The sequence below is a fragment of the Hemitrygon akajei genome, chromosome 1 (genome assembly GCF_048418815.1).
Source record: "Hemitrygon akajei chromosome 1, sHemAka1.3, whole genome shotgun sequence".
Taxonomy (NCBI): domain Eukaryota; kingdom Metazoa; phylum Chordata; class Chondrichthyes; order Myliobatiformes; family Dasyatidae; genus Hemitrygon; species Hemitrygon akajei.
This window is the reverse complement of record NC_133124.1, coordinates 7,623,473-7,650,867: the sequence shown is the minus strand read 5'-3', so window position 1 is coordinate 7,650,867 and position 27,395 is coordinate 7,623,473. Positions and strand designations below refer to the sequence as shown.

At 45.0% G+C, this 27,395-nt stretch overlaps 1 protein-coding gene across 5 annotated transcripts in view; it reads left to right on the top strand.

The window, feature by feature from the left end:
- LOC140716871 (collagen alpha-1(XV) chain-like) overlaps positions 1 to 27,395 on the top strand; it is a 327,765-nt gene that overhangs the window by 288,567 nt on the left and 11,803 nt on the right. For all 5 annotated transcript variants that reach the window (XM_073030228.1, XM_073030003.1, XM_073030091.1 and 2 more), the window contains 10 exons: positions 6,791 to 6,833; positions 10,452 to 10,541; positions 15,138 to 15,166; positions 15,892 to 16,020; positions 17,806 to 17,950; positions 19,078 to 19,142; positions 22,593 to 22,721; positions 22,812 to 22,871; positions 23,398 to 23,439; positions 25,781 to 25,978. In XM_073030228.1, coding sequence (XP_072886329.1) covers positions 6,791 to 6,833; positions 10,452 to 10,541; positions 15,138 to 15,166; positions 15,892 to 16,020; positions 17,806 to 17,950; positions 19,078 to 19,142; positions 22,593 to 22,721; positions 22,812 to 22,871; positions 23,398 to 23,439; positions 25,781 to 25,978 — 930 coding nt within the window. The remainder of the gene's footprint in view (positions 1 to 6,790; positions 6,834 to 10,451; positions 10,542 to 15,137; positions 15,167 to 15,891; positions 16,021 to 17,805; positions 17,951 to 19,077; positions 19,143 to 22,592; positions 22,722 to 22,811; positions 22,872 to 23,397; positions 23,440 to 25,780; positions 25,979 to 27,395) is intronic.

Sequence of the window (27,395 nt, the reverse complement as noted above, 5' to 3'; positions counted from 1 at the left end):
TTAACACTCCAAAAGTAAGTATTCATTTCTTATTAAAACTGGACCAGTTACTGACTTCAGACATGGTGTCTTGTGCCTTAACCTAATTGTGAAGATGTGAGCAGCCTTTGGAAATGTTCTTGTCTTGCGTGGCCAGGAGTACTGTCTCATGAAATGCACATCACAGGAGAAAATGTTATGGCCAAGATGCCATTTCAGCATAACGTTGAACCAAGAACAGTACAGCACAGTACTGGCCCTTCGGCCCACAAAATTCTGCCGACCTTTCAACCTACTCTACAAAGTACATTTATTATCAAAGTTTTCATGTATGTCACCATATAGAACCCTGCAATTTGCTTTATTGTAGGCATTCTCAGTAAATCCAATAACCATAATGGAATCAATGAAAGGCCACACCCAACATGACAGACAAACAACCCATGTGCAAAAGACAACAAACTGTTCAAATACAAAAGAAATAATATTAATAATAAATAAATAAGCAATAACTATCGAGAACATGAGATGAGGAGTCCTTGAAAATGAGTCCATGCATTGTGGGAACATTTTAATGATGGGACAAGTGAAGTTATCCCCTTTCTTTGAGGAGCCTGATGGTTGAGGGGTAATATCTGTGACTGAACCTGGTGGTGAGAGTCCTGAGGCTCCTGTACCTCCTTCCTGATGACAGCTTGACCTAGATGGTGGGGGTCCCCGATGATGGATGCTGTTTTCTTGCAACAGCGTTTCATGCAGATGTGCTCAGATGGGAGGGCTTTATCCATGATGGACTGGGCTGTATCCACTACTTTTTTTTGGTGTTTCCATACCAGGCCATAAGACCATATGATACAGGAGCAGAAGTAGGCCAATCAGCCCATCGAGTCTGCTCTGCCATTCAATCATGGGCTGATCCAATTCTTCCAGTCATCCCCACTCCCCTGCCTTCTCCCCATACCCTTTGATGCCCTGGCTAATCAACAACCTATCTATCTCTGCCTTAAATACACCCAATGACTTGGCCTCCACAGCCACTCGTGGCAACAAATTCCACAGATTTACCATCCTCTGACTGAAGTAATTTCTCTGCATCTCAGTTCTAAAAAGACATCCTTCAATCCTGAAGTCATGCCCTGTTGTCCTAGAATCCCCTACCATGGGAAATAACTTTGCCATATCTAATCTGTTCAGGCCTTTTAACATTCAGAATGTTTCTATGAGATCCCCCTCATTCTCCTGAACTCCAGGGAATACAGCCCTAGAGCTGCCAGACGTTCCTTATACAGTAACCCTTTCATTCCTGGAATCATTCTCCAGAATCTTCTCTGAATCCTCTCCAATGTCAGTATATTCTTTCTAAAATAAGGAGCCCAAAAGTGCACAGAATACTCCAAGTGTGGTCTCACGAGTGCCTTATAGAGCATCAACATCACGTCCCTGCTCTTATATTCTAAACCTCTAGAAATGAATGCCAACATTGCATTCACCTTCTTCATCACCAACTCAACCTGGAGGTTAACCTTAAGGGTATCCTGCACAAGGACTCCTAAGTCCCTTTGTATCTCTGCATTTTGAATTCTCTCCCCATCTAAATAATAGTCTGTCCATGTATTTCTTCCACCAAAGTGCATGACCATACGTTTTCCAATATTGTATTTAATTTGCCACTTCTTTGCCCATTCCCCTAAACTATCTAAGTCTCTCTGCAGGCTCTCTGTTTCCTCAACACTACCCGCTCCTCCATCTATCTTTGTATCACCGGCAAATTTAGCCACAAATCCATTAATCCCATAGTCTAAATCATTGACATACATTGCAAACAGCAGTGGTCCCAATACCGACACCTGTAGAACGCCACTGGTAGCTGGCAGCCAGCCAGAATATGATCCCTTTATTCCCACTCTCTGTTTTCTGCCGATTAGCCAATGCTCCACCCATGTGAGAAACTCCCCTGTAATTCCATGGGCTCTTAACTTGCTAAGCAGCCTCATGTGCGGCACCTTGTCAAAGGCCTTCTGAAAATCCAAGTACACCACATCTACTGCATCTCCTTTGTCTACCCTGCTTGTAATTTCCTCAAAGAATTGCAGTAGGTTAGTCAGGCAGGATTTTCCTTTCAGGAAACCATGCTGGCTTTGGCCTATCTTGTCATGTGCCTCCAGGTGCTCTGTAATCTCATCCCTAACAATCGATTCCAACAACTTCCCAACCACTGATGTCAGGCCACTTAGTGGAGAGATACTATATATCCATAGAAGTTTGTCAAAGTTTTAGATGTTGAATCTTTGCAAACTTAGAAGGAAGTAGAGGCTTTCTTCATAATGGCACTTGTGTGTTGGGCCCAGTATGGGTCCTTGGAAATAATAACATTGAGGAATTTACTCTAAGACCAATCTAATGTTTCCTTCCCCTGATTTTTTTTTATCATCCATGTGCCTATAGAAGAGTCTCTTAAATGCCCCTAATGTATAATAATTAGCATTATTTGTCACTGAAGGGGCTGACTCTGGAGGTACAGGGAAACTACCTCTAGGGCCAGATGTGACCTGAGGAAAAGAAATAGCCAACCAGATGTGATACCCTGCGATACACCTGCCTGAGTGGGCAATGAATGGAGCAGATATAAAAATCATTTTCAAAGTGGAAGAAGTTAAATTTCTGCAGGCCTGTGCAGAATAGTTGAAAACAACTTACCCTACCATCGTTCAATGCCCCACCCCCTATACTTTCCTGCAGTCACCTTAAAATTATGACCTTTGGTATTAGCCATTTCTGCTCTGGGGAAAAATGGCTCTGAGCAGAAGACACAGGAAAATTTTCTTTCATCCATTGCAAAGCTGAAGTTACATTAATATTAATATCTACGCACCTGGCATTTGTGTTTTTCTCATAGTTGCATAACAATTTAATTAAAACTCTTGACTCACACCCTTGGCATTCATTAACTGGGTCTGCAGTGTTGTGAGACCTCACAGCCAGCATATTGCCAACCCTTGCCAAAGATTCTCTCTGTGCCTCCATCTGTGCTTCTTGTTCCCTTGTACACCTCGATGAAGACACATCTCATGTTTCTTCACTCCAAAGAGAAGAGCCCTAATTTGTTCAACCTGTCTTCATAAGCCATGCTCTCTAATCCAGGCAGCATCCTGGTAAATCTCCTCTGAAACCTCTCTAAGGCTTCCACATCCTTTTACCTAACCTTTGGACTTATTTCAAAACATTCATGATCAAAGTCAACTCATTATTTTATCTTATCTATTTATTTATGTAGTAATGGGAAGAGGGCAGGAGATCGGGGTTGAGAGGGAAATTGAGCAGCAGAGCTGACTTGATGGGCCAACTGGCCTAAATCCGCTCCAATGTATTATGGTCTTATGGGGTCATTACAAGCATGAGAATATCTGCTAGAAATCCAAAGCAACACACACAAGATGCTGGAGGAACTCAGCAGGTCAGGCAGCATCTATGGAAAAGAGTAGACAATCGATGTTTCGGGCCAAGATCCTCCTTCCAGATTGGAGAAGAGTCTCGGCCTGAAACATCGACTGTCTACTCTTTTCCATTGACGCTGCCTGACCTGCTGAGTTCCTCCAGCATCTAGTGTGTTGCTTATGGTCTCATGGAGATGCAGCTCAGAAAAGGCCCTTCTGGCCCTTCAAGCCAAGCCACCCAACAATCCCCCGATTCACCCCTAACCTAGTCTCAATGACCAATTAACCTACCAACCAGCGGGAAACCCACGTGGTCACCGGGAGAACATACAGGCAGCAATGGGAATTGAACCCATGTCACCCGTACCGTAAAGCATTGTGCTAACCACTATGCTACCATGTCGGCCTAACCATAAACTACCTTGCGATTCATTTGTAGCAGGCATTGATGGGAAAATAAAGAAATATGATAGAATTTATGAAAATCTACATATTAACAGCTAATGTGTAAAAGAAATCAAATTGGGCAAATAAAAAATAACACTGAGAACATTGGTTGTAAAGACTCCTTGAAAGCGAGTCTGTAGGCTGTGGAATTAGTTCAGATTTGAGGTGAGTGAAGTTATCCACACTGGTTCAGGAGCCTGATGGTTGCAGAACCATAAGATATCAGAGAAGTAGGCCATTCAGCCCATCTTGTCTGTTCTGGTCATTCCATCATGACTGATTCCTTATCCCTCACTACCCCAGTGTCCTGCCTTTCCCCTGTAATATCAGTTCCTGAAACTGGTGGTGTGGGGCCTAAGGCTCCTATACCTCTTTGCTGAACTTCACCTTAATCAATGAGCTCACCTTAAACCTCCTGCACTTGCTTGAGAGACAGAACTTCCGGAGCAATTTCCAGGGGCTTAACAGAATTGTCGATGAACCTTATGGGAAGCATGATATTAAATAGAAAATGAATGTGGCATGATGCATGGCGAAGATCTACCGGTTACTTGTTTTGCATGACATCGTTCAACGGCTCGATTTAATATCAGAGAATGTCTACAGTATACAACCTGAAATTCTTGCTCTTCACAGACATCCATGAAAGAAAGCCCAATGAATGAATGAGAGAAAATGTTAGAACCTCAAAACCCCTCCCCCACACACAAGCAGCAACAAAACATCAACCCTCCTTTCTCCCCCTCCCCATGCAAGTGGATCAGCCAGGAACCCCCACCCCCACCCCCACCGCCCACCATGCAAGCGATAGCAAAGCTCCTGGAGACTACGATCTAGAGTCAATCAAGAAGTACCTTCCATGCCAACACTTCACCATGTCAGACAGGCCCTCACTCTCACTAACGAGGGAGAGGGGGATATTGCTCCTGCCACAGCCAGAGGGAGACTTCTCCGATATTGCGATCTGCTGTGTCGCTTGCCTCAGCCTTCTGACTCGAAGACAAACAGACTCTCACTCACCCTTGTGAGAGAGAGAAAGAGAGAGAGAGAGGGATCGCTCGAGTGCAGGGGCCTCTGACAACTGCTCACATCATCCGCTACCTCGGTGATTCAGTCTCCCATGACACCTCAGTCGGTGAAATCGGAATTGGGTCGTCCACGGGGCCACATCCCAAAGGCACACTACTTCCAGGCCACGCCTGGAGATATTGAAATGCCAGCCGCTTGGCAATTCTGAGAGCGAGAACTCACCGCCCATGACTTAGAATGCATGCTGCAGTTAAGCAGTGAGGACAACTGTGTATAGAGCGGTGTCTGATCGGTAGAGAGGTGTTGGACATCTAGGGTCTGGATACAAAAACCCTGCAGCTTCCGAGTCCTCAAGTGAGAAATAGTCTGCTCATTAATCACTCTATTTATTGGGATTTGTACAGGGATATTGACTTATGCCAAATAACAATTGTCGAAATTAAGGTTGTTGTAGCCGGGGATGGTATTGGAGGCAAGCTCCCAATGGCGTGGGCCTCAATTAGCCTCTGACAACCAAGTCCAGCCCCTGCCCTTCACACGTGCCTTAGTAACAAATCTCAGCAGAACCATTTCTACTGACAGGAGAAGGGGCAAAGGTGGGTTACCGACACCTCAAAACTAGTCACTTTGGGCTGATGAGGCTCGTCGTCCATGGTTGGCAGCTCATTTATGAGAAGGAAAACTCTGATCTCAAACCTCCACCGCCTTGTGGCTGTACACACTCATGGGGAAGGCTTCAGGAGTAATCCCAAGAAAACATCTGGAGCAGGAGTCTCTATCTTGAGCTCAATGCTGTCTGGCAACTCCTGCGACTCTGCCAAACTGTATCGGTCTCTGCCATTCCTTTGGGTTCGTCGGATGTGTGGAGAGGGAGAGCTTGCTACGTGGGCAACAGCTTGCTCTCCATATCGTACTGCCCTGGCCTCTGTATCTAGACAGCTAGGACACAACATCCATCGTCGACCCTAACCAATGGAGGCCTCAATAAGACTCACGTCATAACATCTGCCCATTCACCTCATCTCTCACCTCCATTCAGGGCCCCAAAATGTTCTCCCAGGTGAGGCAACATTTCACCAGCTCATCTACTGTATCCAGTGCTCCTGAATGGGCATCCTCGACATCAGTGAGACCTGACACAGGTTGGAGGACGGATTTGCCAAACACATTCGCTCCATCTGCAAGAAGCCAGACTTCCTGGTGGTGAACCATTTTGATTCCAATTCCCATTTTCATTCAGACATGTCGGTTCATGGCCTCCTCTCCACGATGAAACCACACTCAGGTTGGAGGAGCAACACCTCATCTTCCATCTGGGTAGCCTCCAACCTGATAGCATGAATATCAATTTTTCAAACTTAAGGCAAATTTCCCCCCTCTGCCCTTCCTCTTCTTCCATTCCCCACTCTGGCCCCCTCTTATTCCTCATCTGCCTATCACCTCCCCCTGGTGCCCTTTCTCCTTTCTTCCACGGTCCACTCTCCTCTCAGATTCCCTCATCAGCCTATCCCTTTTGCACCTATCACCTCCCAGCTTCTTACTTCATCCCCTCCCCCACCCACCTGACCTCACCTATCACCTTCTAGCTTGTCCTCATTCCCCTCCCCCAGCCATCTTATTCTAGCTTCTGCACCCCCCCCCCCCCTCCAGTCCTGAAGAAGGGTCTCTGCCTGAAATGTCAACTGTTATTCATTTCCATAGATGCTGTCTGACCTGCTGAGTTTTCTAATTCTGGAATCTCTTGTGTTAAAATAAGGATTAGCTACAGCGTTTGAAAGGTGTAAATAAACAATAGTCGAGATAATGTTAATTTTAAAAATTTCTGGGTGGATTTGCTACGAGGAGTTGTGGACAGATGAAGTTTGTTTTCACTAACATCTTGTCTGTTTTTGATCTTTTAGATAAATGGTCAATTTCAACCAGAAGGGGATGTCAACTGTCTGGGTAGGTTAACTTGTTATCCATCTGCTCACATCTGGGCATGAAGCTTTACAGCTCGGAGCGTTTCGGAGTTCCGAGTTCAATTCCGCCGCCATTCTGTAAGGAGTCTCTGTACGTCCCTCATGAGGGACGTGTGGGTTTTCACCATGTCCTCTGGCATCCTCCCACAGTCTAAAGATGTCCCACGATTCGGTTAGGGTTAATTGGGGTTGTGGGGATTCTGGGGCGGAATGGCTCACAGGGCTGGAAGGGCCTACTCCACACTGTATGTCGAGATAAGACAAATCTGCAATGCTTTTATTGGTTTGATTTATGTTATTTAGAGATACAGCATGGTAGCAGATCCTCCCAGTCCAACAGGCCTGCGCTGGCCCACTTCACCAAAGCAACCAATTAGCTATTAACTCCGACGTGTTTGGACGATGGCAGGGAACAGGAGCACCTGGAGGAAACACACTCGGTCACGCGGAGAACATACAAACTCCTTAAAAGACGGCAGCGGGAATTGAACCCAGGTCTTTGGCGCTGTCGTAATGTTACGCTACCGCGCTGCCCCCATTCTCTGTACGTGATTTCATTTTGTGACGAAGAATGCGTGCTTGTTTCTCCTGGTGAAAATAACCAACAGCAGGACAAAACACCTGGTCCATCCTGATCAGGATTCTGGCCTGAAGAATCATTCAGCTCATGATCGCCCGCTCATTTCCAACCTAGACAGACAGACAGACAGACATACTTTATTGATCCCGAGGGAAATTGGGTTTCATTACAGTCGCACCAACCAAGAATAGTGTAGAAGTATAGCAATATAAAACCATAAATAATTAAATAATAATAAGTTAATCATGCCAAGTGGAAATAAGTCCAGGACCAGCCTATTGGCTCAGGGTGTCTGACACTCTGAGGGAGGAGTTGTAAAGTTTGATGGCCACAGGCAGGAATAACTTCCTATGACGCTCAGTGTTACATCTCGGTGGAATGAGTCTCTGGCTGAATGTACTCCTGTGCCTAACCAGTACATTATGGAGTGGATGGGAGTCATTGTCCAAGATGGCATGCAACTTGGGCAGCATCCTCTTTTCAGACACCACCGTCAGAGAGTCCAGTTCCACCCCCACAACATCACTGGCCTTACGAATGAGTTTGTTGATTCTGTTGGTGTCTGCTACCCTCAGCCTGCTGCCCCAGCACACAACAGCAAACATGATAGCACAGCCTCGTAGAACATCCTCAGCATTGTCCAGCAGATGTTAAAGGACCTCAGTCTCCTCAGGAAGTAGAGACGGTTCTGACCCTTCTTGTAGACAGCCTACGTGTACAGTTTGGTTTTTCATTGGTTCAAACGTCCAGAATAGCAAGGCAGCTAGCTCTGTTAAACTATTCATCACTCTGACTAAATGCTTTCCTTGAGCAACGTTGTGTCAGTGACACATGTTCATTACACAGATGAAGGAAGATATCAGAACATCTGCTGTTTCAATGCTCTATTCGTGCCTGCCCAAACCTGCCTGCTTGTTCTCTGACACAGTATTGAGCGTTACGATCAGATGGACACAAATAAAAGTGATGAACTTACTTCGCTGATTGTACTTTGCCAAAAGTTTTTGAATTAACTATATTCTCCACTGGATTGGGTTCTGAAAGCTGCATAACATTTGAAGCATTAGAAAGGGGCCGCTGTGAATTTTTTCAGCGGCACCTCCAACTTTATTGAAGTGCAGAAAAAACTCATTTTCATATTGTCAGTGCAGAACAAAGTGTTTGATGAGCCTTTTGAAAGTGCTTGAAATGATAGATAGATAGATAGATAGATAGATACTTTATTCATCCCCATGGGGAAATTCAACTTTTTTTCCAATGTCCCATACACTTGTTGTAGCAAAACTAATTACATACAATACTTAACTCAGTAAAAAATATGATATGCATCTAAATCACTATCTCAAAAAGCATTAATAATAGCTTTTAAAAAGTTCTTAAGTCCTGGCGGTAGAATTGTAAAGCCTAATGGCATTGGGGAGTATTGACCTCTTCATCCTGTCTGAGGAGCATTGCATCGACAGTAACCTGTCGCTGAAACTGCTTCTCTGTCTCTGGATGGTGCTATGTAGAGGATGTTCAGAGTTATCCATAATTGACCGTAGTCTACTCAGCGCCCTTCGCTCATACTGCATTAAAATACGGTGGCTGTTTTGGTTTGCAGAGTTTTTAGTCTACTGATTTAAAAATAATTGAAAGTCTTAAGTAGATAATTTACAACAGGGCAGCAGAAATGGTCAGTAGTGTGGTCTATCATCACTGCAGCACTTGTGTGTGTCCAGGGTAAAGAAACGGGCAGGAATGTCTTTGAGGACACTACACGCCCTGCAAACTGCCTTTTCCAAAAGCTCAATACTGCCTGTTATACCGCTGGTGCTTGGGGCAGCAACGAAGGTCCTCCATTTCTGGAGGTGTTCAGGGCTTCCTTCATCGTGTCAGTACATTCCCCAGGGTTTCACTACTGTCAGTTATACATGTCCCAGATGGAGACGCAGGAATATTGTCACACTCAGATGTAGAAAGATTCTCCATTGCTGTTTCCGTAACAATTCTGTTTTACTAGTCAGTGTTGTTAGCCCTGAGCTGAACCCTGAACTTGAAGGCCGGTGGACTCTTAGTCTGTCCTCTAACCTTTGACCTGTTTGGCATGGGTGACCCTACCAAAAGCCAAAGCACAAGTACTGACTCCAGGCATACAAGCCTCCAAACCACGACGTGCTTCTGGTCCTCTTGGAGGTTCCAAAGGCTCTCGGGCTATTAAAACAAAAACTTCGAGAAGTTTCTTCCCCCAATCTGATCAACCATTCTAGTTAACCCCCTGCACCCCCTCTCTCTTACCCCTGTCGCTGCACTGCACTGTAAACACCTTAAACCACTTTGAATAATGCTGTTTACATTGTAAATACATGCTGGTGTTTATGCATTTGTGCACAATTAATTCCCTGTCTGTAGTTCTAACTTTATTTTTCTATAATTTATTTTTTATCATTGTTGAACATTGTTGTTTTTTGTGCTCTGACCAACACACACAGCAAATTCTTAGCACATGGAAATGTATGTGGTGAATAAAGCTGATCCGATCCTTGAAACTTGATCCTCTGATGCCAGTGACATCATTGTTACAGCCTCCAAAACAATTGAATGGTGGAGCTGGGATAATCGGTGTCAGGACAAATTGTATCTGTGTAATTAGTTGGCAGCAGTCATATTGACTATGAATGTAAGAATGAAAAGGGACTTGCATGGTTTATTCTTGTAAATTTTTTATTATGAATAAGGCTTACCTTGATTTAAGAACAATCCCTCCCACCATCTCACCATCTGCTGGTACCTGATAATAACGATGTTATGTCTCAGGTTGTTACGGGGCGGCAGGGCGGAGTTACGTCTCTACCAAAGTTAAGGAGTAAGTGTGTATCTCCACTCAGACACCCAACTCACTCTGACAACCTTCCTCAAAGAAACACTTCTTTACAAATATCCACGCACCATTCATAATCACTCTGGTGTGTGGTGGAAGAGAAGAAAGGGGCCCTCCTGATTTCTGGAGATATATAATCAAACATTCTTCATTCCTCCCAGGTGTGAAGGGGGAGAAAGGTTCCTTTGGATCAAGTGGACCAAAAGGTGGTAAAGGTGAAAAGGGGGAGCAGGGACCCCCAGGACTGCCAGGTATTGCCTGAGTTTTTACTCCTTTCCAATGGTACAATTTTAACTGTATGTCGTGTGAAGAAGTAGTTTTAATGGCCATTGATCAAAGGCAAAGACAAAATAAAATTTATTATCAATGTACCTGTATGTCACCATTTACTACCTTCAGAATCATTTTCTTGCAAATAAAAAAATACAATTGAATTTATGAAAACTATACACAGAACATAGGAAAGGTCGGCCCATGATGTTGTGCTGAGCTTTTAACGTACTCTACCGTCATTCAGACCCTGCCCCCTACATAGCCCTCCATTTTACTATCATTTATATGCCTATCTAAGAGTTTCTTAAATTCCCCTCATTCATCTGCCTCTACCACCACCCCTGACAAGCCATTCCATGCACCCAGCACTCTCCGTGTAAAATAACTTACCTCAAATATTCCGCCCCCCCATATAAACAAAGACTAACAAATAGCCAGTGTGCATTGATTTGTACAATATGAAAGTTGTTCATCATATTATATGTGGTATTGTAGAGCCTTAAAGAATCAAATATAATTCCACTCTCCTCTGCATTGGAGGCAAAAATATCCCCAAATATCTCCCCTCCCCAGCTGATGAGCTGTCCTGTTTGCCAGAACATTGCTGAGATGCTGCACTCGAGTCAAAATGAAGCCCATCCCTCAGATTGGATCATATGGATTGTAAACATGGAAAGCAACACCCATCATCCGGGACTGCCACCATCCAGGCCAGGCTCTCTTCTCGCTGCTGTCATCAAGCAGAAAGTGCAGGAGTCTTAGACCGCACGCCACCAGGTTCAGGAACAGTCATTACCCTTCAAACATCAGGCTCTCGAATTGGTGAGAGTAACTTCACTCACCTCAACACTGAACTGATCCCACAGCCTATGGACTTGCTTTCAAGGTCTCTACAACTCATGTTCTCAGTTCCATTTATTTGTTTATTTTATTCTTTGCACAATTTGTCTTCTTTTGCACATTGGTTGTTTGTCAGTCCTGATGAAGGGTCTCGGCCCAAAACGTTGGCTGTTTTCCATAGACGCCGCCTGGCCTGCTGAGTTCCTCCAGCATTTTGTGTGTGTTGCTCGGATTTCCAGCATCTGCAGATTTTCACGTGTTTGCGGCTGTTTGTCAGCCTTGGTTTGCATGCAGTTTTACACTGATTCTATTGCATGATTTATCTTCTTTTGCACATTGAATGTTTGTCAGACTTTGTTATTTATATTTTTTGCATAAATTCTACCAAATTTCTTTATTTTCCTGTAAGTGCCTGCAAGAAAATGAATCTCAAGGTGTCCTTGATAATGAATTGGCTGACTTCACTGGGGCTTGAATTTGGGATTGACTTTGATTTTGTGGAAGTATGAGTTAGTAAAATCACTGTGTCTGAGCTGATTTGCTGAAAGAGTCACATCTCACAGTCAGTGGTATCCACTCCTTCCACTGACAACTCGGTCCACACTCTTGCCACCCTCTGAGTGAAGAAGGTACCCCTCAGCGTCTCCTTAAATATTCCTCCCTTCACCCTTAACCTATGACCTCTAGTTCCAGTCTCACCCAACCAGAGGGGAAAAAGCCTGCAAACATTTACCCTTTCTTTTCTTCATTTTGAGTCATGTTATATGACATGGCTGATCATGGTCTTTCCATGACCATGATTGTTTTGGCAAATCCTTCTACAGAAGTTGTTTTCCATTGCCTTCTTCAGGGCAGTGTCTTTACAAGACGGGTGACCCCAGCCACTATCAATACTCTTCAGAGATTGTCTGCCTGGCATCAGTGGCCACATAACCAGGACTTGTGATGTGCACCGGCTGCTTGTACAACCACCCACCACCTGCTCCCTTGGCTTCACGTGATCCTGATCGGGGGCTAAGCAGGTGCGACACCTTGCCCAAGGGTGAGCTGCAGGCTAGTGGAGTGAAGGAGCACCTCACACCTCCTTGGGTATCTCCATCTTGCCACCCTAACCCTTTTTATACCCTTTATAATTTTGTATACCTCTGTCAAATCTTCCCTCATTCTCCTACACCCCAGGGAATCAAGTCCTAACCCATGACTCAGGCCTCCAAATTCTGGCAAAGTCGTAATCCTTCCTATACCTGCCCATGTATCTTTTACTTGTTGTTAGTGTACCTGCCTCAGTCACTCCCTCTGACAGCTCTTTCCATATACTGACCACTTTGTTGGTGAAAAAGATGTCCCTCAGGTTCCTATCGAATCTCTCTCCTCTCACTCTGAAATCTATTCCTTCTGGCCCAAGAGCCCTTGCTGTCCAATTATACCCATGTGACCAATCAACCCACAGACCCATACATGGAGCAGACTCGATGGGCCAAATGGCCTAATTCTGCTCCTATATCTTGCCTTATGGTCCTGGACAGTGGGAGGAAACTAGAGCACCCGGGAGAAATGCACATGGTCGCGAGGAGAACGTCCAAACTCCGGCAGAAAGTGAAGCTGGGTGACTGGGACTGCGGTAACATCGCGACCACTCTGCCCCAGCCTCTCCTCTCCGCCCGGGGGAAAAGAGTTACAACCCAGTCGCAAAGGTTTACTGACCTGCTTTAAGCAGGTAAAGGTCACCCTGTGTGCTCGCTGTCGAGCTGGCAGGTGTGCTTACAGCCCCAGATCCTGCTCAGTTACAGTAGATCGCATCAACAAATCTAAAGCAAATTAATTTGAATTGCCCTGTCATTTTATACCTCTGCAGATGTTGCAGGGATTTATTCTACGTGGAACAATAAGGAAGGCAAATGCCACGTCAGCATTCATTCTGGGAGGACATGAATATAGAGCAAGGATGTAATGCTGAGGCTTTGTAAGCCATTGGCCGGACCACACTCGGAGTATTGAGAGCAGCTTGGGGCCTTTAATTAAGAAGGGTTGTGCAGGTTTTGGAGAGAGTCTAGAGGAGGTTCACAAGAATGAATCTGGGAATGAAAGGGTTAATGTATGAGGAGCATTTGATGTCTCTGACCTGTACTCACTCGAGTTTAGGAAAGTGGTGGGGGGGGGGGGGGGGGAATATCTCATTAAAACCTATTGAATATTGAAAGCCCTAGATCAAGTGATTCCTTAAGGTTGTTATAGCCCTTCGTGGTAATTGGGACAAGCTCTCACTACCTATTAACTGCTGCCAGTGGTGTGCACCTCAAATAGCCTCGGACAACCAAGTCCAGCTTCTGGACTTCATGTGTGGCTCAGCTGCTAAGACTGTTTCCACTGCCAGGAGAAAGGGTAAAGTCAGTGAACCGGTGCCTTAAAACCAGTCGCTTCGGACAGATGGGGCTCATCAGCTGTGGTTGGCAGTTCATCTAGGAGAAGGAAAACTCTGATCTCAAACCTCTGCTGCCTTACGGCTGTACCCACTCATGGGGAAGGCATCAGGAGTAAATCCAGAGGGAAAAATCTGGAGCTGGAGTCCCTAAGGCAGTCCTACAATGAGTTCAACACTGACTGGCAACTCCTGCTAAACTGTACCAGTCTCTGCTTTTCTTTTGGGTTCATCAGGTGCATGGAGAAGGGGAGCTTGCCACATGGGCAACAGCTTGCTCTCCATATTGTACTGCCCTGGTTTGGGTATCTAGACAGCTCGGACGCAACATCCAAGGTCAACTCTGACTGATGGAGGCCTTCTACTAGATAGAGTGGATGTGGAAAAAATGTTTCCATTAGTTGGGGAGTCTAGAACTAGAGGGTACAGCCTCGAAATAGAAGGAAAGCCTTTAGAACAGAGATGAAGAGGAATTTCTTCAGCCGGGGGTGGTGTATCTGTGGAATCCATTGTAGTGGAGGCCAAGTCACTGGGTATATTTAAATCAGACGTTGACAGGCTCTTGATTATGGGGAGTTTATGGGGAGAAGGCAGGAGAACAGGGTTGAGGGGTTAATAAATCAGCCATGATTTGGAGCAGACCCAATGGGCCGAATGGCCTATTTCTGTTCCTAAGTGTTATAGTCCTATAAGAAGGCTTTGGCGTATAAACGAGTTTGCAAAGAGGACGTGGAGAAAAATGTGTCATGGTTCAAACCAGCCTGCTGTGTGATAGAGGGCTCTCTGATCGCCGGGTTGTTTTCAGGGGCAAACATTAGCTGCTGGGGAAGGAGCCCCTTCGAGCTGCCCGAAGCTTGCTGGTCTTCCAGCACAGCAAGGGTCCCAGGAGGAACGCTGCCGATGGGCACACCCCAGGCTGCAGGAGGGCCTAGGGAGGGACGCACTGAATCTCAGGGCAGCCATAGCAGGGGCTTAGTGGGGAAGGACAACAGTATAGGGTTCATCTGTGATTGGAGAGGGAGGGACTGGGTTGGGTGAGGAAGCCCTCAACTACTGTAATAAGGTACCACCCCAGGGGGCCATGAGGGGCAATAGTCCCATTGGCTTTAAGAAATATAATTGAACACTACTGAATGCCTTATCTATGAATGTAAGAATGGTTTATTCTTTTCAATAATTTTATTGTGAGTAATGTTTATTTTATACAAAAATAATATTAGAGTTCTGGAGAAAGGCTTAAAGCGAAGAGAACTGTTATTAAACTTTAATCGTTTTGTTTATCAATGAATTTCACTTGAGATTTCATTTATTTTAGGTCCCTATTCACCATATATCAGCCTGAAGGTAAGTGAAAAGCAAAATACTACGGAATCTGGAAATCTGAAATGAAAGTAACAAACACTGAAAATACACAGCAAGCTGATAACACTCACTGTAACAAAGTTTGCATGTCACGTGTGGTTGTGGAGTCAAGTCGCTGGGTATATGTACAGTATTCATAGGGAGGTTGATATATTCTTGATTAGTGAGGGCATGAAGGGATACGGGGGAGAAGGCAGGAGAGGAGATTGGGGCTGAGAGGGAAATTGGATCAGCCATGATGAAATGGCAGAGCAGACTCGATGGGCCAAATGGCCTCATTCTGCTCCTATCATGGTCTTACATCGAAACACACAGTGAAATTTGTCGTTTGCATTAACAACCGACACAACAGAAGGATGTGCCCGCGGGAGTCACCACTCATTCCGGTGCCGATGTAACATGTCTGCAGTTGTTCAGAACGTCACAAGCAAGAATAGAACAATAGCAACAAACAACAAAAAAGGCCCCAACAAGTTGATGGCAGTAAGAAGAGAGCATGTCCTGGGTGGTGGGGGTCCCTGATGATGGATGCTGCTTTCCTGCGACAGTATTTCATGTAGATGTGCTCAATGGTGGGGGGGGGGGGTAATGGGTTTATCTGTGATGGTCTGGACCGTCCATTACTTTGTGTACATCAAGCAGCATCAATGGAGGGAAATAAATTTCCAGTAAATGAGTTAAATATGTTCTTTTTCTTAATGTTTAAGGGTGAAAAAGGAGACGGAGGAGCACTGGGTCAGAAAGGGGAGAAGGGAGAATCAGGTGGTAGCCTGTTCTTGCCTGGTATGCCAGGAGCTCCAGGTCCCATGGGACCTCAAGGGAGACCTGGGCCAGTGGTAAGTACCTCTAAACTAAAACCTTAACATCATGTTTGAAAGCTTAAGGGACTGAAAATATGCCAAATGTTATATAGAACATAAAACATGGATGCCGACCTAATAACCTACTCTAAAACTAATCTAACCCTCGCTTCTGCTTCGCCTGCCATTGTTTTATCATCCATCTGCCTATCGAAGAGTCTCTTAAATGTCCCTAATGTATCTGCCTCTGTCACCGCCCCGACAGGGCATTCCATGCACCCGCCCCTGACATTCCCCCATAATCGCCTCACGCTAGCCATTCCCACCCTGGAAAAAGTCTCTGGCTGTCCACTCTGTTTATGCCTGTTATTACCTTGTACACCTCTACTAGGTTAGCTCCCATCCTCCTTCGCCTCAAAGTAAATTTATTCTCGAAGTACAGTACTGTACGAAAGTCACAGGCACATGTATACAGGTAGGAAGCCTAAGACCTTTGCACAGTACTTAGTAATTGTATGTATTGCACTGTACTGCTGCCACAAAGAATCAAATTTCATGGGATAAGAGAGTATTGATAAACCTGATTCCGATATGGGTCTCTATAGTGGACTGAGAGTGGGAAAGGGGGCAGGGAGAGGGGAATCATGGTTGGGAAAGGGGGAAGGGAGAGGGGAGGGAGCAGGAAGCACCAGAGAGACATTCTGTAATGATCAATAAACCAATTGTTTGGAACCGAGTGATCTTGCCTGGTGCCTCAGGGTTGGGTGTGTCTTCACAAGCACCAACACCCCCCCCCCCCCACCCACTGCTCCTGGCACTCATCCTCTGCCCCCTCTCCCACACCCTCCCCCAAACGCGGCACTCCACCCTAACCAATCTCAACATCCTCTGCTCCTGCCAGATTTACAACTCGCTCTCCAGTCCACATTGACAAATACAGTACTGTGCAAAAGTCTTAGGCACCCTAGCTATATATACTGTATGTGCCTAAGTCTTTTGCACGGTACTGTACATACATGGCACCATATACAACCCTGAGATTCATTTTCTTGTGGGCATTCTGTAACGTTTAAGCAGATTCACAGGTTTGGTAAGCAAGACAGAAAACACTGACTGCAGATAAGTATATTAGTCATTTTTTTTTACAAACGCTAAAAAATTTAACCCAACACTTAAGTTCCCTCAAGTTACACAAACTATAAAACTAAATATTCAACAAACAGTGCACGTGGAGTGTACCTTCCCGACGGTTCCAAGCAGCTAGTCTTATACAACGGGGACAGAGAGAGGCTTGCTATTCTTTATACCCCTGAGGTGTTTGAAACTGGGCACTCTCTGCCATGGCACACACGCCAACAATGGGAATTGCTGTTGCAGTTTTTATACGTGACCAATCACGACGATACAATGGGAGTGTCTTTCAACCAGCAAAATAAGCCATGCCCCCGTCTCAGGGCACATACTAAAAAAATCCATGATCAAATGACAGCTATAACAGAAAGAGCGGGCCAGCTTGGGCACTCAAAGAGAAAAGCACTATCTAACTCAACCCATCCTCCTAACCAATTCTCATTTTATTTTTACACCTGCGTGGACCTACCATTGCTCTGAGCAAAATTGAAAATTGAAAAATCCCATATTTTATTCGATTTATCATTTTAAGAGTATAATAAAATACAGTATAACAATGAAAATCTTTCAAGTTTAGTAAACTTTTTGAAGAAATTTGTTCTACAGATTTAAACCCTCCCTTTGCTCTCAGAAATAAAAATCCAAGGTATCCTCTCTGTTAAACGTCTTCCACTTCCTCCCTCCCTGTAGGGGCCCAAGGGTTCATCTGTGGTGGGGCCGATGGGACCACCGGGAATGCCAGGACTGCCAGGTCCTCCAGGATATGGAATTGTGGGTCCACCAGGACGCCCGGGACCGCCAGGACCTCCAGGAATGCCGGGTGGTTTTGGATCAGGTGAGTCCAATCAAGTGAATCCATTGGAATTGAGTATTGCATGCTCCCATCAAGCCTCAACGTACCATAGAAATCACCCTGTAAAGACAAATCCAGCGAATAGAGTCCTAACCTCTTCAGCCTTTCCCTATAACTCAAGTCCTGCCAACACCCTTGTAAATTTTCTCTGTACTCTTTCAATCTTATTGGCATCTTTCCAGTAGGTAGGTGATCAGAACTCAATTCTCAAAAAAGTTCAAAGTAAATTTATTACCAAAATACACCAGTAACAGCTCAGAGATTCATCTTCTTGTGGACATACTCAATAAATCCATAGAATAATAACCATAACAGAATCAATGAAAGGCCACAACTTGGGCATTCAACCAGTGTGCAAAAGACAACAAACTACAAGTACAAAAGGAAAGAAATAATAATAATAAATAAGTAAACAATAAATACTGAAAATATGAGATGAAGAGTCCTTGAAAGTGAGCCCATTGGTTGTGGGAACAGTTCAGTGATGGGGCAAGTTATTCCCTTTGGTTCAAGAGCCTGATGGTTAACTGTTCCTGAACCTGCTGGCGTGGGTCCTGAGGCTTCTGTACCTTCTCCCTGAGCATGTTCTGAGTGGTGGGGGTCCCTGATGATGGATGCTGCTATCCTATGTGCTCAGTGGTGGGGAAGGCTTTACCCGTGATGGACTAGGCCGTAGTCACTGTACTGCATAGAATACTCCCAATTAAGCCTCACCAATGCCATATATAATTTCAACATAAAATCACAACTCCTGTGCTCAATACTTTGATTTGTGGGAAGGCCAATGTGCCAAGTGCTCTCGTTCCAACCCTATCTACCTGTGACATCACTTTCAAGGAATTATGGATCTGTATCCCCAAATCCCTCTTTTCTACCACACTCGTCAGTATCCTGCCCTGTTTTGTTTTCTCAAAGTGCAACTCCTCTCACCTGTGTCGCGTAGTTTTTCAAAACTCATTGTCACAGCATATTGTGGCCTGATTGGTGCATTCCCACGGAAACCGAGCCGGAGAAACCGCACGCACCACGTGTCTACAAGAGCAGGTGGGAGTGGGGGAATCCTGTGGCCTGTCTTCCCTTTCTCGTGATGTCGCCATTTTATTTTCCAGCCTTCACCCTCCCCGGACCCCCAGGGCCTGCAGGACCACCGGGACAAGGAGGCAACGGTGGCTTGGTAAGTGAAATAGGCCACGGCACGTGGGTGTACTGTAGAGGGGAGCAGATCCACTGAATACTCCCATTGAAAACCCTCCTCGAGAGCGCACGGCCACGTTTACCCAGCCTGTGCTTCAGCTGCCAAGCCTACCTGCTCTGAGTAGCAATTCATCTCAGAACATTTCACCTGGAAAGACAAAGGATGTCATCCGGCCTCAAGTGCACTGTGACACGGTTAGTCTGTCTGTTCTCCAGGCAATTTGGATAGGACTTGAGAGGGTTTCCGTTGCATATCCGCAGAGCAGGAACGGCAACAGAGCAACTGGATCAATTAACATAGAAAATAGGTGCAGGAGTAGTCCATTCGGCCCTTCGAGCCTGCACCACCATTCAGTATGATCATGGCTGATCATCCAACTCAGAACCCTGTACCTGCTTTCTCTCCATACCCCCTGATCCCTTTAGCCACAAGGGCCATATCTAACTTCCTCTTAAGTATAGCCAATGAACCGGCCTCAACTGTTTTCTGTGGCAGAGAATTCCACAGATTCACCACTCTCTGTGTGACGAAGTTTTTCCTCATCTCGGTCCTAAAAGGCTTCCCCTTTATCCTTAAACTGTGACCCCTCGTTCTGGACTTCCCCAACATCGGAAACAATCTTCCTGCATCTAGCCTGTCCAATCCCTTTAGAATTTTATACGTTTCAATAAGATCCCCCCTCAATCTTCTAAATTCCAGTGAGTATAAGCCTAGTCGATCCAGTCTTTCTTCATATGAAAGTCCTGCCATCCCAGGAATCAATCTGGTGAACCTTCTTTGTACTCCCTCTATGGCAAGAATGTCTTTCCTCAGATTAGGGGACCAAAACTGCACACAATACTCTAGGTGTGGTCTCACCAAGGCCTTGTACAACTGCAGTAGAACCTCCCTGCTCCTGTACTCAAATCCTTTTGCTATGAATGCCAACATACCATTTGCCTTTTTCACCACCTGCTGTACCTGCATGCCCACCTTCAATGACTGGTGTACAATGACACCCAGGTCTCGTTGCATCTCCCCTTTTCCTAATCGGCCACCGTTCAGATAATAATCTGTTTTCCTGTTCTTGCAACCAAAGTGGATAACCTCACATTTATCCACATTAAATTGCATCTGCCATGAATTTGCCCACTCACCTAACGTATCCAAGTCACCCTGCATCTTCTTAGCATCCTCCTCATAGCTAACACCGCCACCCAGTTTCGTGTCATCCGCAAACTTGGAGATGCTGCATTTAATTCCCTCGTCTAAATCATTAATATATATTGTAAACAACTGGGGTCCCAGCACTGAGCCTTGCGGTACCCCACTAGTCACTGCCTGCCATTCTGAAAAGGTCCCGTTTACTCCCACTCTTTGCTTCCTGTCTGCCAACCAATTTTCTATCCACATCAATACCATACCCCCAATACCGTGTGCTTTAAGTTTGCTCACTAATCTCCTGTGTGAGACCTTGTCAAAAGCCTTTTGAAAATCTAAATATACCACATCCACTGGCTCTCCCCTATCCACTCTACTAGTTACATCTTCATGTATAATTGTGAACATCCTCTGAACTCTCTCCATTGCCAGTATATCTTTTCTTAGATAAGGACCCCAAATCTGCGCATAATACTCCATGTAGCCTGACCAAAGCCCAATTCAATTGTTTGTTCTGAGTCATGTTACTAATGGTTAACACTCGGCAAATTTCACTGTGGGAGTGATGAGCCAGTCCGCTGAGACAAAATCATGCGTACTCGAAAGCCAGCACAAAAAAAAGAGAGGCTTTCCCACGCTTGGGAGGTGTAACGTTGAATCAGGTTTGCGGGTCTTGCAAGTTGGACAAGAAATGCATTGGCTTCGAATAGGTATATTAATCATTTATTTACAGACGGTAAAAATTCAACTAAACATTCATCCTCCCCGAGTTACAGGTACTACAAAACTGAATATTCATCAAATATATGTACTTTCAATGAGGATACCTAGTTAAAAGTATGTGCAGAGCACACCGTCCCAAAAGTCATGTTCATCCTTGCCTAAAACAAAGGAACAAGAAAATAAGCCCCTTCCACGTGCTATTTTATACCCCCAGGACATTTGAAAATGGAGTCGGCTTCCCAATGGGAAAAGCAGATGCAGTTTCTAAACTAACCAATCACAACGGAAGCGGCTTTCGACAATCAGAATAAGGCACGTACTCACAGGACTGGAGTCCGAATCAATTCATTGCATAATCAATCGGCCACACGTACACCGACCACATTCTCTCAATCAATCAATCCGATGTAGTTTCATTTCCTTAGGATGGGCTGATATCCCCTTAACAACGGAAAGGTGGAAAAGAATGCAGGGTTCTTGCTGAGAATTAGCACACGGGCCGTAGAGTTTTGGATGGGCTCAGTTTAACGTGGTTAGAACTTCTATCCTCATCGCAAGTTCTATGTGCTGATGTTTTTAACTTGGAATTTTTTGTTCACCTTTTTTTTATTTATAATTCTGCCAAATTAGAATGGGGTTTATTATCACTGACATATGCCTCCTTGAGGCATCACCTTTAGAAGATGCCCTCGATGGCGGGGAAGCTGGCTGGGTTTACAATCCTCTCTGAAGTGGCCAGCGGTAACGCAACCAGCCAGAAATTCGTTGAAATTCCAGTCAGAAATCTCAGCAGAAATGTGTTGTTTTGCAGCAGCAGTACAGTGCAATGTATAAAAGTGACTATAAGTGCCAATGTGAATATCAATGCAAAATAAATACAGTAGTGCAAGAAGAGAGCGAAGAGCTGATGTGGTGTGCGTGGGCTCAGGGACTGTACAGACATCTGATGGTGGAGCTGTTCCAAAACTGTTGAGTGTCTCTCTTCAGGCTCCTGTAACTTCATGAGAAGAGGGCATGCCCTGGGTGATAGGGGTCCTTAATGATGGATGCTGCCTTCTTGACGCATCGCAAGGGGAGGGGGCATTGGTGCAGGATCAGAAAAAGCTGCAGGAAGTTGTGAACTCAGTCAGCTCCATCATGGGCACTAGCCTCCCCAGCATCCAGGACATCTTCAGAAGCTGATACCTCAGAAAGGCAGCATCCATCATTAAGGACCCCCGTCATCCAGGACTTGCCCTCTTCTCATTGCTACCATCAGGGAGGAGGTAAGGGAGCCTGAAGAAACACACTCAGTAATTAAGGAGCAATTTCTTCCTCTCTGCCATCAGATTTCTGAATGCACAATGAATCCATGAAAACCACCTCACTATTTTTCCCTGTTTTCCACTAGTTATTTAATTTATTTTTTGTTTTCTTATTGTAATTTACAGTTTCTATTACTATGTATTGCAATGTACTGTTGCCACAAAACAACAAATTTCATGACATGTGCCGGTGATATTAAACCTGATTCTGGTTCCTCTCCGTAGAATGCTTTGGTTGAAAGTCTCATCTTGTTAACCTCAGGTAACGGTCTACAGGAACATGGAACTAATGCACAAAGCAACCTTCTCCGTGCCGGAAGGCAGCCTGGGCTACGTCGCAGACAGGGGTGACCTCTACATTCGAGTTTACAAAGGCTGGAGAAAGCTCCAGGTAAGTTTCCAAATGCGAGCGGTCATCCTACAATCGATCACTGGATCAGAATTGTAAATAGTTTTCCCTCGCTATGTTTTGTTTTGCCAGCTTGGCGACCTGATTCCCGCTCCTGCCGATGACCCCTTTCAGGCAGCAAACACGCACCCGGTAAGTGAAAACTTTCAACCTGTTGCTGAGTTTGCCTGAGTTAATGTGAAGTTTTGGACCGTGTTCCATGGAGTGTGTGGGGGTGGGGGGGGGGGGGGATTTGAAAGAGGTTTGCAAAAGGGTGAGGGGAGTAGGCAGGATAACTGCAAGCAGGTTATTTCCCACTGGGCTCCGGTGAGACAAGACCTGGTCGCAGGTTGAGGGTGAAAAGTGAAATATTTAAGGAAACCTGAAAGGTAAGGGGGTGGTGCAAGTGTAGAACGAGTTGCAGTGGAAGTGCTGGACTCGGGTTCGATTGCAACATTTAAGAGAAGTTTGGATAAGTACATGGATGGGAGGCGTATGGAGGACTACGGTCCGGGTGCAGGTTGATGGGACGAGGCAGAATAACAGTTCAGCACAGAATAGATGGCCCGATAGGTCTGTTTCTGTGCTGTAGTGTTCCTTGACTATGATATCGTGAGGAAGGAGGGGGCTGCAAAACAAACTAATGAATTTTGTGTATGTGTTTCTTTCTGTCCATCAGGCACCAAACACATTCCCAACCATACGCGACCACAAGCCAGGAGTAAGTGCGTGTATTTTTACCGTTTCAAAAACCCAGAGTGATTAAAACAAGTTTCCAGGAGTCATATCTGCTCAATAACAGCTGTTAAACGGTCAATACTGGATTCACAACTTTACATCACTGAAATGAAAGCAATGTTGAACATTAGCTGAAATGATAGAGTCCTTGCTTGGCAAGTGAGAGGTAGCGGGATCGATGCAGCATGGTAGCATAGTAGTTAGCACAACGCTTTGCAGTACCGGCGACCTGGGTTCGATTCCCACCCCTGCCTGTAAGGGGTTTGTACGTTCTCCCCATGACTGCGTGGGTTTCGTCCCGGTGCCCTGGGTTCCTCCAAATTCGAAAGATTGGTCATTGCAAGTTGTCCCAATTACAATGGGGGGTTAAATTGGAGGTTGCTGGGTGGAGTTACAATGGGGAGTTAAATTGGAGGTTGCTGGGTGGAGTTACAATGGGGGTTAAATTGGAGGTCACTGGGTGGAGTTACAATGGGGGGTTAAGTTGGAGGTTTCTGGGTGGAGTTACAATGGGGGTTAAATTGGAGGTTGCTGGGTGGAGTTACAATGGGGGGTTAAATTGGAGGTTGCTGGGTGGAGTTACAATGGGGGGTTAAATTGGAGGTTGCTGGGTGGAGTTACAATGGGGGGTTAAATTGGAGGTCACTGGGTGGAGTTACAATGGGGGTTAAATTGGAGGTCACTGGGTGGAGTTACAATGGGTGGTTAAATTGGAGGTCACTGGGTGGAGTTACAATGGGGGTTAAATTGGAGGTCACTGGGTGGATTTACAATGGGGGGTTAAATTGGAGGTTTCTGGGTGGAGTTACAATGGGGGGTTAAATTGGAGGTTTCTGGGTGGAGTTACAATGGGGGGTTAAATTGGAGGTTTCTGGGTGGAGTTACAATGGGGGTTAAATTGGAGGTTTCTGGGTGGAGTCCCCTGAAGAGCCAAAAAGGCCTATTTGAGATTTCTCAATAAATAACTAAATAGTCTGCACAGTAACGAATTTATCAACATGGAGCAGAGAGCAAGTTTGCAAATCTGGCGGGAGCAAAGGATGTCGGGAATGGTGAGGTTGGAACGCTGCAGGAGGGGTGTGAGACAGGTGGCAGAGGAGTGCCAGGGGCAGGGGTTGGCCATGTGCTGAAACACCCAGCCCTGAGACCCCATTTGATTCCAAACAATTGGTTTATTGATCATTACAGAATGTCTCTCTGGTGCTTTTTGCTCCCTTCCCTCTCCCTTGCCCTTTCCCCAACCATGATTCCCCTTTTCCTGTCCCCTTCCCACTCGTCCACAACAGAGACCCATATCAGAATCACTCTCATATGTCATGAATGTTTTTTTTGTAGCAATTGTACAGTGCAATACATAAAATTACTACAGTACTGTCCAAAAGTCTTAGACATATATATAGCTTAAAACTTTTGCTCAGAGCTGTAGTAATTAAATAAGTAGTGCAAAAAGGGAGCAAAAGAACTGAGGTATTGATCATGGGTTCTTAGCCAAAGAGAAATCTGACAGCAGAGGTGAAGGAGCAGTTCCTAAAGTGTTCAGGCTCCTGTAACTCCTCATGGATAGTAGAATTGAAAAAGCGGGGATGTCCTGTATGGTGGAATCCCTATCGATCGACGCCACCTTTCTGAGGCACTGCCTTCTGAAGATGTTGTCGATGTTTGGGAACCGTCCATCATTCTGAGCTGCCAACGAGGAGTTTAACTCAAGGTGGTTTTGTACAAACAGTTTGCTTAAGATTCATTTTCGGAAGAAGCATTTTCAAATCACATGCACTCAGTGGCCACTTTATTAGCAAACTCCTGTACCTGATAAAGCGGCCACAGAGAGTATGTTTGTGGTTTGAGGCTGCTGTAGCCCATCCATGTCAAGGCTCGACATGTTGTGCATTGAGAAGTGCTCCTCTTCTGTGGTTATTTGAGTTACTTTCTCATTAGCAAGGCATTTTCACTCACAGAGCTACCATTCACTAGATTTTTTTTTTGTTTTTTGTATCATTCTCTGTCAATTCTAGAGAATACTGTGCATGAAAATCCCAGGAGATCAGCAGCTCCAAGGTCAAACTCACTTAGATCATATTTTCTCCCCATTCTGATGTTTGGTCTGAACAGCAACTCAACCTCCTGACCATGTCTGCATGCTGTGATGCATTCAGTTGCTGCCACCTGATAGTTTGATTTGCATTAACCAGCAGGTGTACAGATGTACCTAATAAAGTGGCCACTGAGTGTATATTTAGCAAATTCTTTTCACCAAAATCGGAGCTTAGGCAAATAAGAAGATACAGATAGAAATTTTAACTCAAACCTTTCTTGTTTCTCTGAAGCTGCACTTAGTCGCTTTAAACACCCCGCTGTCCGGTAACATGCAAGGAATCCGTGGGGCGGATCTTCAGTGTTTTCAGCAAGCTCAAGCCATGGGGTCCTCGGCAACCTACCGAGCTTTCCTGTCCTCCCAGCTGCAAGATTTGTACACGGTGGTGAGGAAAGCAGACAGGTTAAACATGCCCGTCGTCAACCTGAAGGTAACATCAAACGTTGCTTTGGGCAAAGCATGAGAACCACTGTGGGGCTAAAGGGAAAGGTAGAATGTACTGACTTCTGCAAAATCCATCAATTACAGAAAGCTTGTGATCCCAGGGAGAGATTTATATTCAGAAGAGTCTTCAGTTCCTCATGTTAGTCAGTAGAACATGGAACATTATAGAACAGTACAGGCCCTTCGGCCCACAATGTAATGCCGACCATTTAACCCACTCTGAGATCAATCTAGCCCTTCCCTCCTACATAGCCCTCTATTTTTCCGTCACCCTTAAGGATCTCCTTAATGTTTCTGCCTCCGCCACCACCCTGGTCAGTGAATTTCATGCACCCGTCACTCTTTGTGTAAAAAAAAACTACCTCTGATATTCTCCCTATCCTTTCCTCCAGTCACCTTAAAATTAAGATCCCTCAGATTTGCCATTTCTGTCCTGGGAAAAAGTCACTGATTTTCCACTCTATCTCTACCTCTTGTCACCTTATACAACTCTATCAATCACTTCCCATCATCTTTCACCCCAAAAAGTAAAGCCCCAGTTCACTCAACATCATAAGACATGCTCTCTAATCCAGGCAGCATCCTGGTAAATCTCCTCTGCACCCTCTCTAAAGCTTCCACATCCTTCCTATAATGAGATGAACAGAACTGAACACAATACTCAAAAGTGGTCTAACCAGGGTTTTATAGAGCAGCAACATTACCTCAAACTCTTGTACTCAGTTCCCTGACTGATGAAGACCAACTCACCAAATGCTTTCTTACAACCCTATCAGCTTGCGGAGATGTTGGGGAATATTTGAGAGGATTTTTTCAATATATATTGTTTCTTATTGATGCTGTTTTTTTTCTTTATTTTTGTCTTTTTCAAAAGGTTGGGGCATTAATGGACTTTGGGCATTGTTGGGGAGGAGAGGGATTGGTGTGCATTATCAGAAGCATTAGTTTCCTAAATACCAGAGGATAAATGTTCATAATAATCTGCAAATATATAATATTTATAAAATTAAAATGACCCTGGTGTGGAAACACTAGTGGTTCCAAATAGTTTTGGCTACGGATTAGTGCGGCAGTGGAGAATCATGGTTTGAATATATTTGCAACGATCAGAGCATGGAGAACAAATAGTGCCTTTGGGGGTTGGAGGCAGTGGTTAATGCCATCAGGCATTTTGTTCATATCTTCCCTGAACAGTTTGTACAAAACTCTAACATCTTTCATGTTCCCTTCTGGAAAGCACTATAGGGCTATTAGAATAAAAACTTCACACCATTTTAAAAGTTTCTTCCCCAAGTAATTAATCTGATCAACCATTCTATTTGGCCCCCTCCCTACCCCCTCTATCTATCACCTCAGTCACTGCACAGTAAAACTTTAAAGCACTTTGTATAATGCTGTTTACA